Source organism: Ixodes scapularis, unplaced genomic scaffold (assembly GCF_016920785.2).
Source record: "Ixodes scapularis isolate PalLabHiFi unplaced genomic scaffold, ASM1692078v2 PGA_scaffold7__128_contigs__length_106722199, whole genome shotgun sequence".
NCBI classification, from domain to species: Eukaryota; Metazoa; Arthropoda; class Arachnida; order Ixodida; family Ixodidae; genus Ixodes; species Ixodes scapularis.
In genome coordinates this window covers 98,104,213-98,123,873 of record NW_024609882.1, presented here as the reverse complement: position 1 = coordinate 98,123,873, position 19,661 = coordinate 98,104,213, and the positions used below count along the sequence as shown (strand labels likewise).

Sequence of the window (19,661 nt, the reverse complement as noted above, 5' to 3'; positions counted from 1 at the left end):
GCAGCAGCATCATGCCTTGACGACTGAGGCAACTGGCCTTCGGACGTGCCGCGGATACATGTCTTGTGGCACAAAGCTCCGGCTGACTGCAACACACTTGGCTCGGAGAGCGCACCTTCAACTGCGGCGGGTCCTAGTTCGTCAAGTGTCAAGTGAAAACAAGGACCATGCTTCCTCCAATGTTTCAGCAAGTGACACAAGTTTTCATATACTTTTCGATTTTATTGTTTGAATGTGGTATTTATTACAACAAAGCACCACCTGTATCTTCAGTTGTGCATCTAATTTGACCAAATAAATGTATTGTTTACCTGTGGAGCCACTGTTCTTTCAAATGTTTAAAAACCACCGGCCTGGCCCTTGAAACAATTCCTGCATATTAACTTTCCCCTAGAGCACTCGAGAAGTCAGTATCTAAACTATATACAAATTGAGCTTGGCAATGCTTTTCCAATATATTCTGCGACTCAAAAATAAAGTGGCGACGTGACTATGTGCATGACGTCTCACAAGACGACGTCAGGCTCAGTGCCACGTCACAGCTTTATTTTTACGGTGAAAATTTCCTGTACTTCTCAATCCTTTGGCTTTCTTCATGGATCACAGTCCTGGACCCTCCGAGATACTCTGCGGGGGAGCGGGCGACGGGACATTTATATAGCCAGCAGAAAATGGGTCACCTAGAAGACGGGCCAGCTAGAAAACGGGCCAGCTAAAAAACGGGCCGGCAAGATCCTACTTGTCACGGCAAATTTTGGGGCCACCTAAAAAGGGACGGCAAACGGGTTGACAATTTTAGGTGGCCCCAAAATTTGCCGTGACGAGTTGGATCTCATTTGTCACGGCTATAGGTGGCTCCCTAGGTGGCCCCAAATTAAGAGTGTACTTTTGAAACATGAAGGGCTTTAGCTGGAATCGGAGACGACACCACTGCGGCCGCCGCGAACATCCACGTGAACATGCGCGTGTGCTGACGCGGACCTCCCCTCCGTCAGGGCTGGATTGGGCGCTGTAGGTGTTCTGTCTAATGCAAATGAGCGGAGTGGAATGTATTCCTCCTAGTAAAGTATCTGGTAGCAGGAAGGTGAGGGGAAAAACCGTAAAAGGCGAGATCGTGCCATCGACGCGCGAGCCTAAGCTCTGAAATTGCTTGTAAGGTCACTCATTGCTTGAAGGTCGGTACGCCACGTGCCTAACCGCTGCGTGTCCAAAAGTTGGTCTTGCAATAGAGAGAACCAGAACATCTGGCAGTGTGGCCTTTTTACGCACATTCTTTTACGTCCCCTTAAACGAGGGCGGCATTTTCGCGATTTTTATTTATTGTCTTTTATTTTTATTAGCGCACGCTGAGGCTATTGTTATTTATAGGGCAAATACCGCCTGCTGGATAAAGGTATATAGCAACAGAAACCAGAAAGAACTCAATTCGTCTGAACTCGTAGGGCTATCGGTAATGATCCCTGGATAACACTATGAAGGCATATACTTGCGAAGCTTTTCGTCACCTTCTCGAACGTAGCATTGCTGGTAGTATCCCTTGCCGGAAGCCAAGAACGACTGAAACTATTTGTGCAGGGCTCAACGCCCCTAAAGTTGTTCTCTTCTTTATTACACTGACGTTTGGAGACCTTGCCAACGGTGAGTTGGACATTTTGCTCCAAATTTTCGCCTGAAAAGTATGCCTCCTTAATGTTGTTTTAAAACGTGCTAAAATATACCGGCTGTTTATGAGGATAACAGTGATGTTCGGCCCGCGTGAACCAACTACGTATCGCAGACAGATCGAACTCCGTGAGCATGTGGCGCCAGTGGTTGGGATAGAACGAGAAAGTTCAGGAACCTGACGTTACTTAGATCAGAAGATAATTGAGAAAGACAAAATTTCACTGTGAGCCTACGTCTACCTAAGCATGCTTTCGTCAAAACATAAAAAAAATGTCTTCGTGAGCGCCGCTTATAAGCTATTTAAATGAACAAAAATAATCAGAAAAAAAGAGAATATTGTTTTTCCATTTTGCTGACAAGCTTTGCTCAATGAAATAGTAATCAAGAATCAAGAATACATTATTAGTCACCCAGGAACAACCATGCGGTCTCGGTGCTGGTACGCCAAAACTTACGCACACTACAAATTATGAATAAACTGAAAACATCGAAACAAAAACGCAACGAATACGTTAAAAATACATAGACACATACACTATCACAACGAGTACAAAACACAGTCCTTATGTTCCCGGCATGAATGTAAGGAAGGAATTATCTATCGCATCTTGACAGTAGGAAATTGAAAGTATTAATTAGAACATATTTACAAAACGTCTACGACAATGAAAAGAAAAAAAAGAAAGAGAAAAGAAAAAAAGATAATAATAAACTGTTTATTTCATTGCCTTTCTGCACTGTAATTCTAAAATGCAGTCTGAGTTCTGCACTGTAACCAAGAAACGCAGTCTGAGTTGTTACATTAAGCAATGCAAGCGTGACGTTTTGCATTGCTTAATGTCACAACTCAGACTGCGTTTTTTGGTCTAAACATATGTTTTGGCATCGTCATTCGCTGAGCTGCCTCCGTAAGCTGCGGTGAGTGGCTCTACAAGTGCTGCGCGGAAAAGTAGACGCACAGGTTTTTTTTAGAGTGGAGCCAATGGGAGCCTATAAATCAGAAATCAACTTCATTTTGCTCCATTTGGAGTGGTGAATTTAGCTACCCTTTTGGGTGAATTTTTGCGCGGCTTCAAAGCTGGGAGGCTTCAGATCGCGGCGTCACTTCGCTCCATTGGGAGAGAGGAGTTTAGCTGCCGTTTGGCGCGGCTTAAAGCTGATGATGTGGGCTCGCTCCATGGGGCAGTTAATGCTTTCGCATTAAAACAGCAGCAACTTGTGTTGAACAATGTGTATTGCCTTGATCGCTGACTGAGCGAATTTCGGGCCGGCAACAGGACAAAGTTAGCTTCGATGCCAGACCTAGTTCTTTATCAACATATTTTTAAGAACTTATTCAAATGAACGCTTGGAAAACGTTATTTAATAAAAATTAAGGCAGGCGTGCAGCTAAAATATTTGGTTTAATGTTTCTAGTGCGTAATTACCGAAAGGTATTTTCGAAATGCTCACAGCTACGGTCTTGGACGTTCACACTGGTGGTGAAATTTGAACTTCCGAAAGATCAGCTAGTAAATTAAAATGGCATGCCTACTCACCCGCTGAAAAAGTATAATAAAAATAATCCAGGAAAGCAAAGATTAAAAAAAACTGAAGCATTAAGACGCCCTCTCTGATTATGATTGCTGATGCTTTTAACTTTGAATCAGTCACTACCTGGCACCTAAACTGATTCTGAAATCCCCAGGACGTTTTGGGGAATAAAGCGATCACATAGCAGGCAGTAGGCGGATAGACAGCTTTGAAAAATATCTATTCCACCGATTGTTATGAAGGCCGATCGTGTCGGTGTCGAAGTTTTTATGCACTCTCAGTTTAGCTCAACATCATGCTAACTCCGTTTCACCTTATGTTGTACCGCAGCGAAGGCTAGAAGCCCTAGCTCATAGCCACGGCTCATAGCGTTGGCAGCAGCCCTTAGTGCACGAGAGCTTGTGCCGCCGAGACGTGCCCTAGAGCAAGGTGCTCGCGCTTGTAGCCTCCTCTCCGGTAAATCATAAGGTGAAATAGACTATAGGGAGTATTCACTAAACGTCATATTTGTGGGTGCTGTTTAGAGCGCATGCTCAGAACCAGCTCACATCAATAGGCTGCTAAGACCGGCACTCTTGATGGTGCGGAATGCACGTTGCAAAAGAACTGTGGAAGCTCGCCGTCAGCACGCGCTCAGCATTCGCGCACACAGCTATGGCCGCCAGTGAATACTCCCTATAGAAAAGACGCTTTGGGGTTATGCAGGTGCTAACTCAATTTTACAGTAGAAATAGGAATTGCATGAACGAAAGAACCGGAGACAGACACTTCATACGGTGGCGAAAATGCCAAACCTATATTGCCGCGCGCGTTGCCGAGCGAACGCGTGGCCGAATGGTTACCGAACTTGGCTATCACCCGGAGGCTCCGGGCTCAATAGACCGATCTCACCAAGCGTTCCACGCATGCGTGACGCCGCCATAACTGTAGTTCGTAGGAGGCAGGCGCCAGTCCACGAGGCAGCTCATGCCGCCTCGTGCTCTGCTCGCGCAAACCTCCAGCAGGGTTGTCGCGCGTGCAGAAAGGCTACAGCTCCCACGATGCATATCGGCAGCGGTGGCGTACTCAAACTAGCTGATGAGATCGGTCTATTCTAGTGAGCGGGCTCCTATTTTATTTATTCTTTCAAGTAGACATTCTCGTAAGTTCGAGAACCTTCTAGTCTGATCGAGTTGCGAATGCACCGAATGTACTACGCCGAATGTTCCAGAAATCCACGCGCGTAAAAAAGGCGCTCCGCGTGGCGGTTCGGAGTCAGTCTCGCCCCAGCGTTCAATCATGTTGTTACGCCGACTTCGATGCCCGCAACGTTCTGTTGTTACCTTCTGTTTCCTTTTTGTTTTGGGCACAAGTCCGCCCCAATAAACGTTTCAGCTTCCTCTGTTTTTCTTTGTTTCTTCACCTCGTCATTCGTGACATTTTGGTGAAGGGAAAGCGATGTACTGGCTGGAGAACCGCGAGACTTTTTTAACTTCGTGGGAGGTGTGTAAACAAGAACTGAAGAAGACGTTCACCAGCCAACACCGACGCAAGAGGGCCAAAGACATCCTTCGAACAAGGACCTAAGGCCCAAATGAGATCATCGCCAGCTTCGTCGATGATGTTCTTCGCCTGAACGCTCGCGCCAAATGTCAGGCTACAGAGGCAAAGAAGCTGCGACACTTGATGAGGGGTGTGAAGAGCGAAATATTCGGCGTTCTTATCCGCAATCCACCGACAACAGTCGACGTGTTCGCACGAAGTCGACAAATATGGAACTAGCCCTACTAGCACGCGCCAGAAACTACTAGCAACACCCTGGCATAACTACTCTGGTGACATCCAAATCCGACCTTGGTACCAACCTCACCGGCATCCGTGACATCACCCGTAAAGTTGTCCAGGAGGAGCTGAAGGAGCTGCTGCCCGCTGCCGCACGCCCGGCCTCGCTCTCTATCGCCGAGGTAGCGCGGTAAAAAGTCCCGGAAACCATCCAACCGAAGGTTCCCATCAGCGTGGCTGCCCCCGAAGAACCGATGCTAACCTACGCTGCAATGGCCCGACGAGCGCCACCAGCCCCGCGTCCGTACATGGCGCCTCCCCGACGTGAACCTCCAGCGCCGCAGTATTCTCGACGCCAGAAAGATCGAGCGCACGTCCACCCAGAACAACCTGCGCCAAGAAAAACCAACGTGTGGAGGACGGCCAATCAACGCCGGTTGTGCTACCATTGCGTGGAAGCCGACCATATCTATCGCCGTTGCCCCTACCGGCAAATAGGGCAGCGCGGTTTCCACCCGAGCGACCCACGCCCACGCTACGGCGAGCGAACACAGGAGATTGAAGACTATCTTCGGCGATCTCGGTCTCCCCTGCCTGCACCTCGCCGCGGATTCCGGTCGCCGTCGCCAAGACGTCCAGCTTCGCCGATGCACCGACCCCGTCGTGAGAGCCCGTCGGCCATTTCTCGCCGGGAAAACAAAGCGCGGTGTTGCGATAGGCCTTGGCGAAGGTCACGTCCTTCCTTCGCCTCCCCTTCTTGTCCACCCGGCGGGGTTTAGCCTTCGCATTTAGGATCGGCGACCGGCCGTCTGAGCCGTTGTTGACAGAACACGTCGTCCGGCGCCGCGTGGACGCCGCCACACCTGGGAGCGGAGCTGAGCCGGACTCTTCTCTCTGGCTGCGGGGGTCAGTCCATCCAGGAACCAGCTGCCCTGCCGAGAGAGGATTCCGGGGGACGACGCCGGCGGCGGGACTTCCGGCCGAGTACGTTCGGCTCAAGTTTTCGTCCGGCGCCACTTGCGGATTATCCCGCTAAACCTTTCCCGAGCCAGGACGCCGCATAATGAGGGGATCATCTCCATCACGGTCAACGTCTCACGAGCTGACAGCGGACCCTTCGTCACCGACTCCTGGCGCGGCTTATTGAGGTCAAGAATGCCCCGGCGCCGGATTGGGAAGCCCGTCCGACGCTGCAGTGTGTGCGTGTATGTGTGTACGCACTCGAGAGGAGTGGGGGCGGGGCCTGAACGTGACGTCCGTTGGCAGTTCGGCCACCATTGGCTGCCAACCGCTGGAACATAAACAGCGACTGTATAAAAATAGCAAACGAGAGGCCGCGAGTGTGCTCTCCGACGAACGAGAAACTTCTGTACATATGTATTAAAACAGAGTTTATCGCGAGACACCCTCCCGTCTCCTGATGTCCCTGCCTGGAGTCGGCCTGCGGTTCCTGTCCTCGCCTGGCCCTGCCTGAGGCTGCCTGGGGAACTCCTCGGTCGCTACAACTGGTTGGCAGCGGCGGGATGACGTGCCTGCTCATGGTTCCTGGTACGGGTGAGTGCTTTGCAATTTTCCCTTGATTTGCCAGACCTTTTGCTCAGTGTTAGGTACGCGAGTAGAAGGCTGCCCTTTCGGCTCAGAAAACGCGAAGTTCAAGCTGACTGAGTTAGATAGGGGAGGGAGATTGCGACACTCGGGATCATGGAAGTCAGTAAGCTACGCATTCCTGAGTTGGTGGCGGTATGCGAGGAGCTTGGTATAAGCGTGGGGCAGGCAAAGCGAAGGAAGCCGATCATGGAGCTACTTCGCGAAAAGGAAGTGTCCGACGTAGAGCTTCAGGAGGCTTGGGAGCTGATTCGGGAGCGGAACGAAAGAGCGAAGGCTGAACGGGAGCGGGACGAAAGAGCGAAGGCTGAAAAGCAGGAGCGGGACGAAAAACGCGAACGTGAACGCGAGAAGCGGGCTCGTGAATTGGCGGAGAAAAGGCTCGAGATTGAAACGTTAATGCAGGAAGTTCGGTCTCAAAGAAGAACGGTAGTAGTAGAGGTCACAGACTCGAAGTACCTAGCAGCGACATTTCCTCACTGGTTCACGTACGAGGGTGATCCGAAGCCACGAGAAAAAGACCTTGTGTCCAGGAGGGAAAGAGCGGTTGCACCAAGCGGAGCTAGAACGCGTCAGGTAGCGGCAGAGACGGTGGGTCAGAAAGAAAAGGTTGAAGAGAAGAGTTCAATTTAACCGACGACCAGGGTCTTTGTGCCGACGGGACTACCGACGCCGTTCCGCACAGCGCCGACTCCAGACCTGAAGCGCTGGAAGTTGGAGGGGATCCCGCCGAAAGAAGAGACGAGGCCTCTCAAGCATCTGACGTCTGCTTCCTGGGGGACGAAGACAAGGCCAGCATGGTGATGCCGCCGCGGAAGTCTATCCAACTCGAGGAAAGCAACGTGGAGAAGTCAGCGGATGGGGAGGCGGAGCAGGAAGTGGGTCGTCCTGGCCGTCCCCCGTGGAACTCCGAGACCAAGCCGGGGCTGGACTAGCGAGACCAGAGTCAGGGGTGCTCAGAAAAAGCGTCCTGTTCGAGCCGTCCTTCTGGAAAGAAGAAACAGAAGAGGAAGCAGCGCAGGGTCAGTGTTTTCCGTCCTGCTCCGAACGATTCTGATCAGCAACGTCAACAGAGGCGCGACGCGTCGAGCCACAAGCAGAAGTCGTCCAGGCCGGAAAGGGGGAAGCGCGGAGGCACCCATCCCAAGGATCCATCAGCCGGCGGCGGCTGCAAGAGAAAGGGATCCAAGGGGAGCGCGGAGAGAACCAGGCTGGATGAGGAAAATCCGGAGCAGGGTCCCTCGAAAACCTCGTCTCCATCGCAGAACGACATCGGGTGTCCGTCCAGACGGAAAAGACATAGGAGGAAGAGGCAGCCCGAGATCAGCGTTCTCCGTCCTGGTGCGGACATTTCTGATGAAGGGCAGTTTTGGAAATCTGGCGAAGGCGAGTCTCGCAGAAGGGAGCTGTCGTCGAGACTGGGACACAGAAATCCCGCGGATATTCATCCCAAGGAAGTATTTACGGACAGCGGTTGCGAAAGCAAGGGGCTTGGCTGCGACAAGGAAGAGTTAAGTCTGGGCAAGCGAGAGGATCCGAAGCGCAGGCGGTCCGAGAGGTCATCCCGATCAAGGCACGGCAAGTCTGACGGCGACAACTCAGGCGCCGACATGAGCGGGCCGTTCACTCAAAAGAGACCCAAGAAGAGAAGGCTGCGTAGGGTCGGTGCCTTCCAATCCGGCCCGGCCCCATCAAATCAACAACGTCACCAGAAGCTGAAGAGGAGCAACTCCAGAAAGAGAAAGCCGTCGTCTGGGCTGGGAGACAGAAATCGTGAAGATATCCACCCTAAGAAAGCACCAACCGACAGCGGCAGGAGGAGCAAGGAGCACAGCGGTGACGCTAGGAAGCCAAAGTTGAAAAAGCAAAAAGGTTCGAAGCAGCGGCGCTTTAAGAGGCTCAGTGCGCGCAACTCCAGAAAGTTCTCTTCGAGGCCGGGAGAAAGCAAACGCCAGGACACCTATACCAAGGAGCCATCGATCCAGACCAGAAGTGCGAGCAACGGGCCTGGAGGCGACACCAGCAAATCTACACTAGATGCGGAAATGACGAGACAGAGCCGCTCGGACGAGAAGAACGAGGGCTGCGAGGAGTCACGCAGCGTAAGGAAGCCGAGAGTCAAGCCGTCACATTTGTCTCTTGCTTCCACGACGAGAAGAGATGATCAACAGAATGCAGGAACCTTGCTGGACAAATCCTCAATCTCGTCCAAGTACCTCGGGTCCTATGAGTGCGTGCTCGCCTCGCAGCTTGTTCTTCAGCGGGAGATCAAGTCAGATGCGGAAATCAAGTCAGAACTTTCCGACTGTGGCTTTGAGGAAACTTTCGAGTCTGGGGACCAGGGCTTTTCTTGTGAGAGTGTCACCAAGAACAGACTGGGTGCACTGGCGGATCCAGGGGGGGGGGCCCAGGGGGCCCGGGCCCCCCCCGAGAGATATCATCCCCCCCCCCCCCCCCCCCCCCCCCCGCCCGCGATGCTGCGCGGACTGCGTAGGCCAGAACCTGGATCGAAACTTTGACGGATTCAGAACGTTTGTATCCGAGTACCGGCAATTCGAAATGTCGTTTCCTGTGACTTGCCAGTTAATTAAGGTGATAAGCAGAGGCCCCAAGCGTCAAAGCGCACCGGCGCACCTACACCCTCGTGACAACGCGGAGTAGAAAAAAAGCAAAGCAACGAGCCTGTTTCCATTTGACAATGGGCTTTTGAGAGTAGCGCCCTTCTGTCACGAATTTCAGTATTTTTTTGTTGCTTTATTTTGGTTGTGTCTCTGTCCAGCGCGCGTTTTTCTTTCTCACTAAAACCCCCATATGGAAGTCTTTGGAATCCATCCCTGTCGATTCCCGCTTCCATTTATCGGATTATCTTTGGAGGCGCCCGCGTCTCTGTCGCTAGGACAAGGCCGCCGGGCAGCTCATTGCCTCCTTCCTGAAAGGGAGAAATTGTAGACATCCGTTTCTGTCAAGGGCTACGTTTCCATGGATGCGACCATGGCGCATCGAATCGAGATGTGACCAGTCACGCGCCCGCGATCCTCCTTTCCCTTCCTCGTCTACCCAATCATAGGCGATTAATCTCGATTCGATTCGCTACGATCGCATCCATGTAAACTCAGCCAAGGCCAGTTGCCGGGAGATTTTATTTTTATATTTTGCTCGGGTAGCTTGGTGCGAGTAGGAAATACTTTCCCCCGACCTCGAGCTCGGAGACCCTGGTAGGTGGCGGGAGAACGGTGGACCCCCGGAAGGCCGGTCAGGTTGGCTGGTCGCTCCTCCCGTCGTCTGTTCCCGTGAGTTGTACGGGCTTCGGTTTTTCCCTTTTCGGGGAGTGAGTGTGTGTGCGGGGCTGCGTTGCGTCGACTGCCGAGCACCCAGTCCACCACGCCGGAAAAGTCAAGCCTTCGTCGTCCGTCGGACCCAAGACGTCGGTGGGTCTTCGGACTTCGTTTGAACCACGGTTGAACTTTCCCCTGGACTTTGGGTTCACCAGTGGAGCTTTTCCTTCTTCGGAACTTTTGTTTTCTATGCATAGGTGAACGTTGTTCCCGGCTGCATTTGTGCCGCGAGCGGCGAGTTGTTTCGCGTTGTGTCGGGAATTGAGTGCTGTTTTGTTCTTCGGGGCCCCGCCGCCCGACGTTTCATCAGTGTGTTGTGGGTGTAACGCGTGTTGCGTTTGGTTGAGTTTTTCGTGCGCAGCCGTGCGCGGCCTTTTTTCGCTTCTTATTAAATTTCTTGTTCTTTTATCCCTGCGTGTCGTCGCCTTTCTCTTCTTTACACCGGGCGTGGACCTATCGCCTGCCACCGGTCAGAGCCGGACGGAGAGGGCCGGACCCGGATGAGACCTTTCCTCCTTTCACCATATTATTCGCGATGCGCCAGCACGTGGCCACGCGCTCGCTGATGGCTCTAGGGAGACAGCTTCAGCGGAACTCCGCGCGACCCCCCATTGACGTCACAGCGCACGTGACTCGGGAAGATGGTGACGTAGTTGAGAGGTGCCGAAAGCCTCAATCTTTGTCTATTTTTAAAATAAAAACTAGGACATGCAGGCAAAAGCGGTTTTTTGATCTTTACTTCCGAAAGGTCGAGACACCAACACCCAAATTATCAAAGAAAAGCACTGAAATTGTTGCACAGCTCCTTTAAATCAAGATTCCGTTATCCCTTGCTTCGAAACGGGAGATATTGCAATCGTGTTTTGAATTGCGACACTTCGTGTCGCTGAAAAGGAAAGACCTCTCTCTACTTTTTATACGTGTGTTTAGACAAAGATCCAACACACAATGTGGTGTGCAGCAAGTGTTCCCTCCCCTCCCCCCTCCCCCCTCTTTCTTTTTATGCTGGGGCCCCCCTTGGGGGATCCTCTGGATCCGCCCCTGACTGGGTGTAGGTTAGAGCGCTAGTTCTCGCCAGTGAAAGCGGACGAGGCAGAGGCTGCCAGAAAAGGGGAAGGCTTAATTTGAATGTTTTTTCCTGAAGTCGGCTTAGCAAGTGGTATGAATAGCTTTTCCTTTTTCGGGAGTCTGAGTTTTGCGTGTTGTTCGGCTTCAGTTCGTTGTGTCGGCGGTAGAGTTCTTTTAAAGCGATTTTATCCTCGGTATAGTTTGCCTTATGGAGGAGGCGCTTGAATTTAATAGGGATATGTCCTATGTAAGTTACGTAATGGTACGTAATGTGTTCTTTTCACGGGAGTCCGTTTTCGCGTTTTATTGAGCCGCAGTGCGTTGTGTTAGCAAGCTCTGAAGTTTTTCTCGCTTCACGGTAGTAAGCCTTCGAGGTGAGGTAAAAAGGGGCACAGCTAAAAGAGGAACGCTGATTATCTAAGCCGGGGCTTCTAAGACGTGAACGAGCTCCATGATCGGATTGTACAAATTTGTAAAGTTTTTTGTTTGTTTCAAATCCTTGGAAAGGGTCATCTTGATTTTTTTATAGTGTTTTTATGTCAAAGCACGCTACCATAACTTTTGTTTCTGTTAGCCTGGTTTAGGGTGTGGTTTTCTTTAAAGGGCTTAGTGACAGCCTGAGCTCGAGTGTCGAGTGAGGGAGATTTTAGGTAGTAGGTGGAGGGGGGTTGTCTTTATTTTTTTTTGGTCTGGCGGATCGGGGGAGGAAAGCGAAGCACTTGTCGCTACTGGGATCGTGACTTGCTATGTTTGTCTCGCCCACGCCTTCCTCTTGTGACCTGAGTTGAGGTCCCCCACTCCAGAGATTTGTACCCGACCCTCGCCTACGTCTCAAGGCAGGAGATGATCACCGGACCCTCTCCCAAGAAAGCGAGGCACTCATCGAGTCAGCGCAGCAGTGTGGGACTGCTGCCCTCCTGATGAGCTCAGTGGCGGCGGAGGTGTTGTTGCGATAGGCCTTGGCGAAGGTCACGTCCTTCCTTCGCCTCCCCTTCTTGTCCACCCGGCGGGGTTTGGCCTTCGCATTTAGGATCGGCGACCGGCCGTCTGAGCCGTTGTTGACAGAACACGTCGCCCGGCGCCGCGTGGACGCCGCCACACCTGGGAGCGGAGCTGAGCCGGACTCTTCTCTCTGGCTGCGGGGGTGAGTCCATCCAGGAACCAGCTGCCCTGCCGAGAGAGGATTCCGCGGGACGACGCCGGCGGCGGGACTTCCGGCCGAGTACGTTCGGCTCAAGTTTTCGTCCGGCGCCACTTGCGGATTATCCCGCTAAACCTTTCCCGAGCCAGGACGCCGCATAATGAGGGGATCATCTCCATCACGGTCAACGTCTCACGAGCTGACAGCGGACCCTTCGTCACCGACTCCTGGCGCGGCTTATTGAGTTCAAGAATGCCCCGGCGCCGGATTGGGAAGCCCGTCCGACGCTGCAGTGTGTGCGTGTATGTGTGTGCGCACTCGAGAGGAGTGGGGGCGGGGCCTGAACGTGACGTCCGTTGGCAGTTCGGCCACCATTGGCTGCCAACCGCTGGAACATAAACAGCGACTGTATAAAAATAGCAAACGAGAGGCCGCGAGTGTGCTCTCCGACGAACGAGAAACTTCTGTACATATGTATTAAAACAGAGTTCATCGCGAGACACCCTCCCGTCTCCTGATGTCCCTGCCTGGAGTCGGCCTGCGGTTCCTGTCCTCGCCTGGCCCTGCCTGAGGCTGCCTGGGGAACTCCTCGGTCGCTACAGCGGCAACTCCCTGAGGTGAAGTTGCCGTGGACGGACGACTTAAAGAGCCTCCAAGAACGCCGGAGCGCTCTCACTCTCCCTACACCACGCATCGCAACGACGCTCCTGCAACGGTGCCCAACAACTTAAACGTTGTTATCACGGCCACGACGCATCTGCACTGATGGACACCGGAACAGACTTCTCATCATGGTTTTGACGTCCAATCTACGGCGTTCACGCGAATGAATCGCCGCACGTCAAATTATTTACGCAAAGTTTAGCGGTGTAACGAGCCTTGATAATTTCGCTAAGGCAATTAAAGTGGTAACAGATTGCTATGAGGACGTAGAATTGACAATTCCAACGCGAAAAAGAGTATGCAGACTCACACAGACGCCGACAACGTGACATTTCGATGGTTTGTTGACGCGGGACGCGGTGCTTCTTGCCCGCACTCCATGCGCAAGCGTTCGAACTGTCGTCTGCTCTTTCAAACTTGTCTGCTTTTTGTTGTCAGCTCGTTCAAACGACAGCGGCCCGTAAACCAAACGTTGACCCGCTAATTGTGATAAGAACTAATTGCAGGCCTCAAAACACTTTTGAAGGTTGGTTGGGGTAAGTAGGCTAGGTGTAGATACAAGAAGATGTTGATCATTGTTACCAGTGGCCATCACCGATTTGTAATGCCCAATTCTACATGCGGTTTTCAGTATCGACGTCCACCATCTCAGCTACGGTCCACGCCTTTGCAGCCCGAGTGACGTCGCGACTGAAAATAGCGAGCAGAATCTCATCGTGCGAGTCAGGCTTTAGCGCCGATTCTGCGGCGTCCAGGTGAAATGAATCGCCGCAAGTCACATTATTGACACAAAGTTTTGCCTCGTTAATTTTGCTGAAGCCGCTCAAGCAGTCAGATATTGTTAGGAGGACGTAGAATCAGCAATTCCAACGCGAAAAAGAGCACGGGGACCACCCACCGACGCCGACAACATCGCATTCCAATGGTTTGTTATGGGCGACGGCGGGCTTCTTGCCCACCGTCCACCGCGCATGCGCGGCGCCGGTGGCGTCCGCTAGGGGCGCTTCGGTTTGTTTGTAAACATTAGTTGGTGTATAAGGGACGAAAGGGCATCATAAAGTATAGTGTTAAATAGTAATTCTACCTTACTTTGAATGCACATTGTATTTACAACACTTTACTTCAAGTACATTGCACCCGGTGTACTTGAGATTATGTGCTTGAAGTACATAACCTCTCATTTACTCTGTACTTTACTCGTGGTGGCGTAGCCTCTTCAGGCACTTCAAAGTGCCTTTAGCCATGCCCCCTGACACTTTCTGTAAGCCTGTCTCAAATAAACTCATAGAAACAAAACAAACAAAAACTTCAAGTACATTTTAAATGTACTTTACGCAACACTAAACAATCAAACATTGTCTGCGAAATCAAGCTTAGGCCGTGCTAAACCTCGAAGTATAAATGATAAAACCAGAGTACATCATTGTCGAAAAAAAAAAAAACTTCAAAACTATTAGGCACGCACAAGGAGAACGAGCTATTAAAGCATTTGTGTCAGAGCACTAGTTGGTTTATATTCGTGTACTTTCTTGTTACCATAAAAATATAAAAGTATCTTCAAAAGTAATTCGCTACTTTTTTATGGTAGTTAGTCATTTACTCAGCTACTTTCCATTTCGGTTATTTCTACTTTGTAAATCACTGCTGCTACCGACTGAGCCAAAGACCGGCTTTTTAAGGTGAAAATGCAATTAAATGCAATGGCGCAAGCGAGCTGGACAATAATGGCGAAAACACTCCCTGGAGAAGAGGAGAAAGGCGGACAAAGGACAAACACCACAAATCTGCGAACACAGCTAGGTGACTGATGCGCGACCGAAAATATCCGCCTAGTCTTGGCATCGAACCAGGGACCTCCCCATTTCCAGTGGAGCGCTCTACCAACTGAGCTAACCAGGATTTTTTTTTTTTTTTTTCTCTTTATTGCGCACAAGTCGCACATCACATATTAAAAACCCATGTACTCCGACTTGGAGCCGTCCGTAGGATTAAAATTCCTTCATTCCTGTTAGTTCTTCTAACAGGTTAAACCACTCTGGCGGGGTTTCAAAACGTTCAACAACGCTCTTCACTTGGACAACAAGTTCAACAAAAAACAGGCGGGCCGACTTAGGGTGCTGCTCTGCGTGGCGCACCGCCATGCGAGACTTCCAAAGGCTATGCAATCCTAATACCATAAACATATCATAGGGTACGCTTTGATGCTTTTCCACCGGGAGGAAGCGAATTGAAAAAGGATTGACCTGTAAATCCTTTTTCAAAGTCCGCTGCAAAACGTCCCAGAAGAGCACTGCATCCCAGCAGTACAAGAATGCATGTTCAATCGTCTCCGGTTGTTTGCAAAGTAGACAATTTACACTCCATGGGACGTAAATGCCTCGTCTATCGAGCCATACCTTCACAGGCAACGTTTCACTATGGAGGCGGAAGAAAAAGGTTTTGACACAAGGCGGGACGCACATTTTCTTTACCCGGGCAAGAACATCTTGTCCCGGACACGAAACATAAGGAAGTCTATACAACGGAGCAGGGAATAACAACTCGAGGAGGTCGCGCGTCAACTTTTTGCGCGATACTGTTGATAAATATTCCCGTGAAAATCTTACGTCCAAAAAATGAAAGGCTTCTATAACTTCCTTTATAAACCCAACTGGTTTGGCTGGGGGCCCCGAGTCTGACGCGACAAAAAAGGACGGTAGGGCGTCCCTGAGCCTTGTCTGAAACATCGTTCGTAAAAGGGGGTGTCGCTGATCACGCAGAAAAAGAAACCGCGACACAGTTTGACGAATAAAAAGATGCGACAGTCCAACCCCTCCCTTGGACACACGACGAAACAGATTGTCCCGACACATCGGCTCGCTTGATGACAACCAGATAAATAGTGCGAACACGCGGTGCATCTTCTGGATATAGATTCTGGGGCAGCATAGCACCTGTAGGACATACCAAATCTTCGCGGTCAGGAAGATGTTACACACGGTTGCTCGCGTAAAAATAGACAGGTCACGATTACGCCATGAGGCGGTGCGTTTCTTTATGTCCTCAACAGCATTTTCCCAGTAAGGCTTTGTTTTCCTCAGGTGCTGTAGTGGGACTCCCAGATACTTGCACGGGGTGCACTGCCATCGAATACCTTCGTACAAAGCTGGTGTTGTAGCCCAGGTACCGTGCCAAACGCCGGAGCACTTATCGAGGTTCACTACGGCACCCGTGGAGGCGCAAAATGACTGTGTCAGTTTTAAAACTTCCTCTACGCTTCTTTTGTCACTACAAAATAAGGCAATATCATCTGCGTAAGACAACACTTTTGTCTCAAATGAGTCCATTCTAAAACCGTGCACTTTTTCACTTTGAATAACACTCAGACAAAAAGGCTCTAAGTACAACGCAAACAACAACGGTGACATGGGACACCCCTGTCTCACGGAGGAAGATACAGGTATTTTAGGGGTCAAAGAATTATTGATAACTAATTGTGTAACACACCCAGCGTACGACATGCGTGCTCCCTCCAAAAGAACTGCCCCTACATTACCGCGTTCTAGCACTTTCCAGAGCACCTCGTGTCGGACACGATCAAAGGCCTTCTGTAAGTCTATCTGCAGCATCGCCACTTGGCCTCCTTCGTTGCTAACAGTGTCTAAAATTGTTCGTGCGACATGTATGTTTGTTTGGATACACCTTCCCCGTATGCCACATTTTTGGTGTTCACCTACTAAATTACATATGACTTGCTGGAGTCTCTTAGTTAAAACCCGTGCAAAAATGTTATAATCGACGTTGCATAAAGTGATCGGTCGGTACTCACTTACGCGCCTTGCCGCATTCGCGTCAGTGCCTTTCGGTATAAGCACAGTATACGTTTTCAGAAAGGAAGGTGGTAATGCTTTGAATTCATACGCCTCGCGAAAGACTTCCAGAAAAAAAGGGGCTACTAAATCTTTGAACTTTTGATAAAATTCGGCACTTATGCCGTCAGGTCCGGGCGTTTTATGCGCCGGCAAACCATCTATTGCGCGTTCTATTTCTCCGAGCGTAATTGGTTCCTCCAACCACTCTTTTTCTTCATCTGTAAGCTGTGGTGTTCCTTGGAGTAAGCTGTCAATCTCATCCGTGTTAATCTGCTGCTGGCAGCCTCCAAATAGCTGTTTATAATATTCAAGAAAGGCATTCTCTATAAACGTTTTGTCACCACTTATACTGAGCTAACCAGGAGTTAGACGTCAGCAGAGCAAACTGACGTCTAACTCCTGGTTCCTGGAGAGGTCCCTGGTTCGATGCCAGGACCAGGCGGGTTTTTTCGTTCGCACACCAGTCACCTAGCTGTGTTCTCAGATTTGTGTTTGTCCTTTGTCCCCCTTGTTCCCCTTCTCTAGCAATTATTTTCGTCATTATTGTCCAACTCGCTTGCACCTTTGCATTTAATTGCATTATCACCTTAAAAAGCCGGTCTTGCCTCAGTCGGTCGTAGTTAAACGCATATGTGTGAACGGGCATTTATGAGATTGATTTTAATGAGGCGCTATTTAATTACGCTTCAATGTTGGTCACTTCAACCAGATATTTCATTTAATCTAGCGAAAAAAAATTAGAACGCAGTCACTCTGCCAATACAACATGAAAAAAACTGTCTGCAAACACTGGCTGTGGCGTGGTCTTTCTTGTATCACGGTCAGACATGTACGTAACGAGTTACTTCTAACTAGTAACTTTTTTCGGTAACGAGTAACGCATTTAGTTACTTTTTCGAAAAGGAACGGCTAACGTACTTCGTTACTTCTAAGGCCAATTAACGAGTAACGGTATCTAGTTACTTTGGAGGAGTAGAATGTACAACACCGTTTAGACAGTCTCGTTTTACTTGGAACCTGAGTATGCGTTTATTGCGACAAAGGCAGATGGGCAACCCGAAAGGCAACTGAACTTCATGGCATTATAGGAACGTTTATTGTTGAACACGTCAGTAGAACTTTACAGCTGTGAAGGTCCTTCACCCAGCGAACACAATAGGGTTCGATGGTTGAACCTTCTAGAATCGTGTAGAGACAGAATGTAAACCCGGAGGTTGCCAGCAGGGGAAGGCACAGAGCCCATTGTCAACTTGGAACTTTAAAAGCAGAGATAACAAAAGAGAGAAGGGAATGCTAGACTCGCCAGCTTTTCGAGAAGCACAACACTGCCGTTCTTTCGAGCGCGTCAGTGGAGCGACATTTCAGCGTTGCCGGAGATGTATTCTCGAGAAAGCGGGGAAACATAACTGATGAAAACTTGGACAGGCAGATACAGCTTAAGTGCGATAACTACCGAAACAAAATACAATAAAGCATGAAACAAGAATAGTTGTGTGTTTTGTCGTCAAAGCAACGAGAAAGCTAACTGGTTACATTTGAGGTAAAGTAACGCGTTCCTTTTGAGAATCAGTAACGAGTAACAATATTTAGTTACTTTTTCGAGTAACGCGTGTACATGTCTGTTTACGGCATTATCGCATTGGTTATGCAAAAACTGTCTGCACATATGTGAAGATGAGAAGCAAGGGAGCTTCGAATATGCTTGACGAATATCCGCAGAAAACTCTGCCATCATGTCTACAGCGACAACCTGTCGTTATGTAATGGATGAGCGGAGTGACTTCAGCTTAAAGCAACCGTGTATTAAAAGCCTCATTGTTCGTTTGTTTTTGCATTGCCTCTTGTTTCGTTTCGGTGCCTTCGTTCCAGGGCCTTTGATGAAACCTTTTTCAAAATGCCCACATTTTCTTTGCAGCCGTCAACGGACCCCGGATTGTGTATCCCATGGTCATTGAGGAAAGGTCGCTGGACGCCAAGAAGATTGTCCGCGTTGACGAGCATTTAACCCTGCATCTGTCGAAAAGTTCAGTCATCGCTGATGAACTTCACGTATCTTTAAATCTGAAAGGGAAACAGATCGAGCAAAGGGTAATTCCATTCTTTACGTGACCTACGGAAAGGGCAAAGCCCTTGGATAATGTTTGTCTAGCGTTAGACATTGCAGATGGTCATAGGGTTTCGATCGCTCGTTCCAGATGGAGACGCCGTTGTAAAAGGACATAAACTGAGAGTGAGGAGGATGTGAAAGCGTGCGGGGACGTCAGACTGCACAGCTCTGATTTGAAGGATCACGGGGAGACGCAAATGCTAGCTGCCTTTGTTTCCACTCACTGTTCGAACGCCGAACGCCAGCGTTCAACCTCGAAACACTGCGCGAGAAGCAGTCGACGCTCTTCATCATGACTGAAGGGAGAGAGTGAGATGCAAAGGCGGCTAGCCTTCGTGTCTGCCACTATAATCGTTAGGGGAGATAGGTGGCTGAGTGTGTTAAAGGAACCATGAAATGAATTTTGTGCTGAGATAAATGATTTCACGTTGGGATTTCACAAATGGTTTATCCTTTAGTGATCAAAATAAAACTAGTAGACAGGGTAGAAAACAAAAAGCCTCCCTTTTTCGGTACAAAAAGTTAAAATAAAATATAGTGGGATAATTCTTACCTCTTTTCCTTCAAAGGATCTCCGCTTCTTACTGCGATCTATCCGCGGTGCTCAAGCACGCCAGCCGAACCCAGCTCACGCATTGGACAGGAGCACTTTCCCTAGTAGCACATCTAGTCATGGAAATGTCTTTAGGAGGTCCTAACATTCCAGGGATGTTCCATGCATGTTCATACGACATGTGTGCAGCTTGGGTTGTCACTCGGACGTATGTGCTCGTCAACAATCTATCCGTCGACTAATATTTTAATATACCTTTTGCCTAAATACCCAAACATGAAAAAGAATGCCAGGAACATAGGTACACCCGTTGCGGGTGTTGGTGTCTTCAGCTCTAACTGTTCGGAAGCAAAAATTTAAAACGAAGGGCACTTCGCAC

General features: G+C 49.8%; 1 protein-coding gene across 1 annotated transcript in view; it reads left to right on the top strand.

Moving 5' to 3' along the window:
- The first annotated feature begins 1,472 nt into the window (after positions 1–1,472).
- LOC115309756 (venom metalloproteinase antarease-like TtrivMP_A) overlaps positions 1,473–19,661 on the top strand; it is a 95,205-nt gene continuing 77,016 nt past the window's right edge. Inside the window, exons 1-2 of the mRNA XM_040212511.1 lie at positions 1,473–1,638; positions 18,538–18,710. Of these exons, the coding sequence (XP_040068445.1) occupies positions 1,473–1,638; positions 18,538–18,710 (339 nt within the window). The remainder of the gene's footprint in view (positions 1,639–18,537; positions 18,711–19,661) is intronic.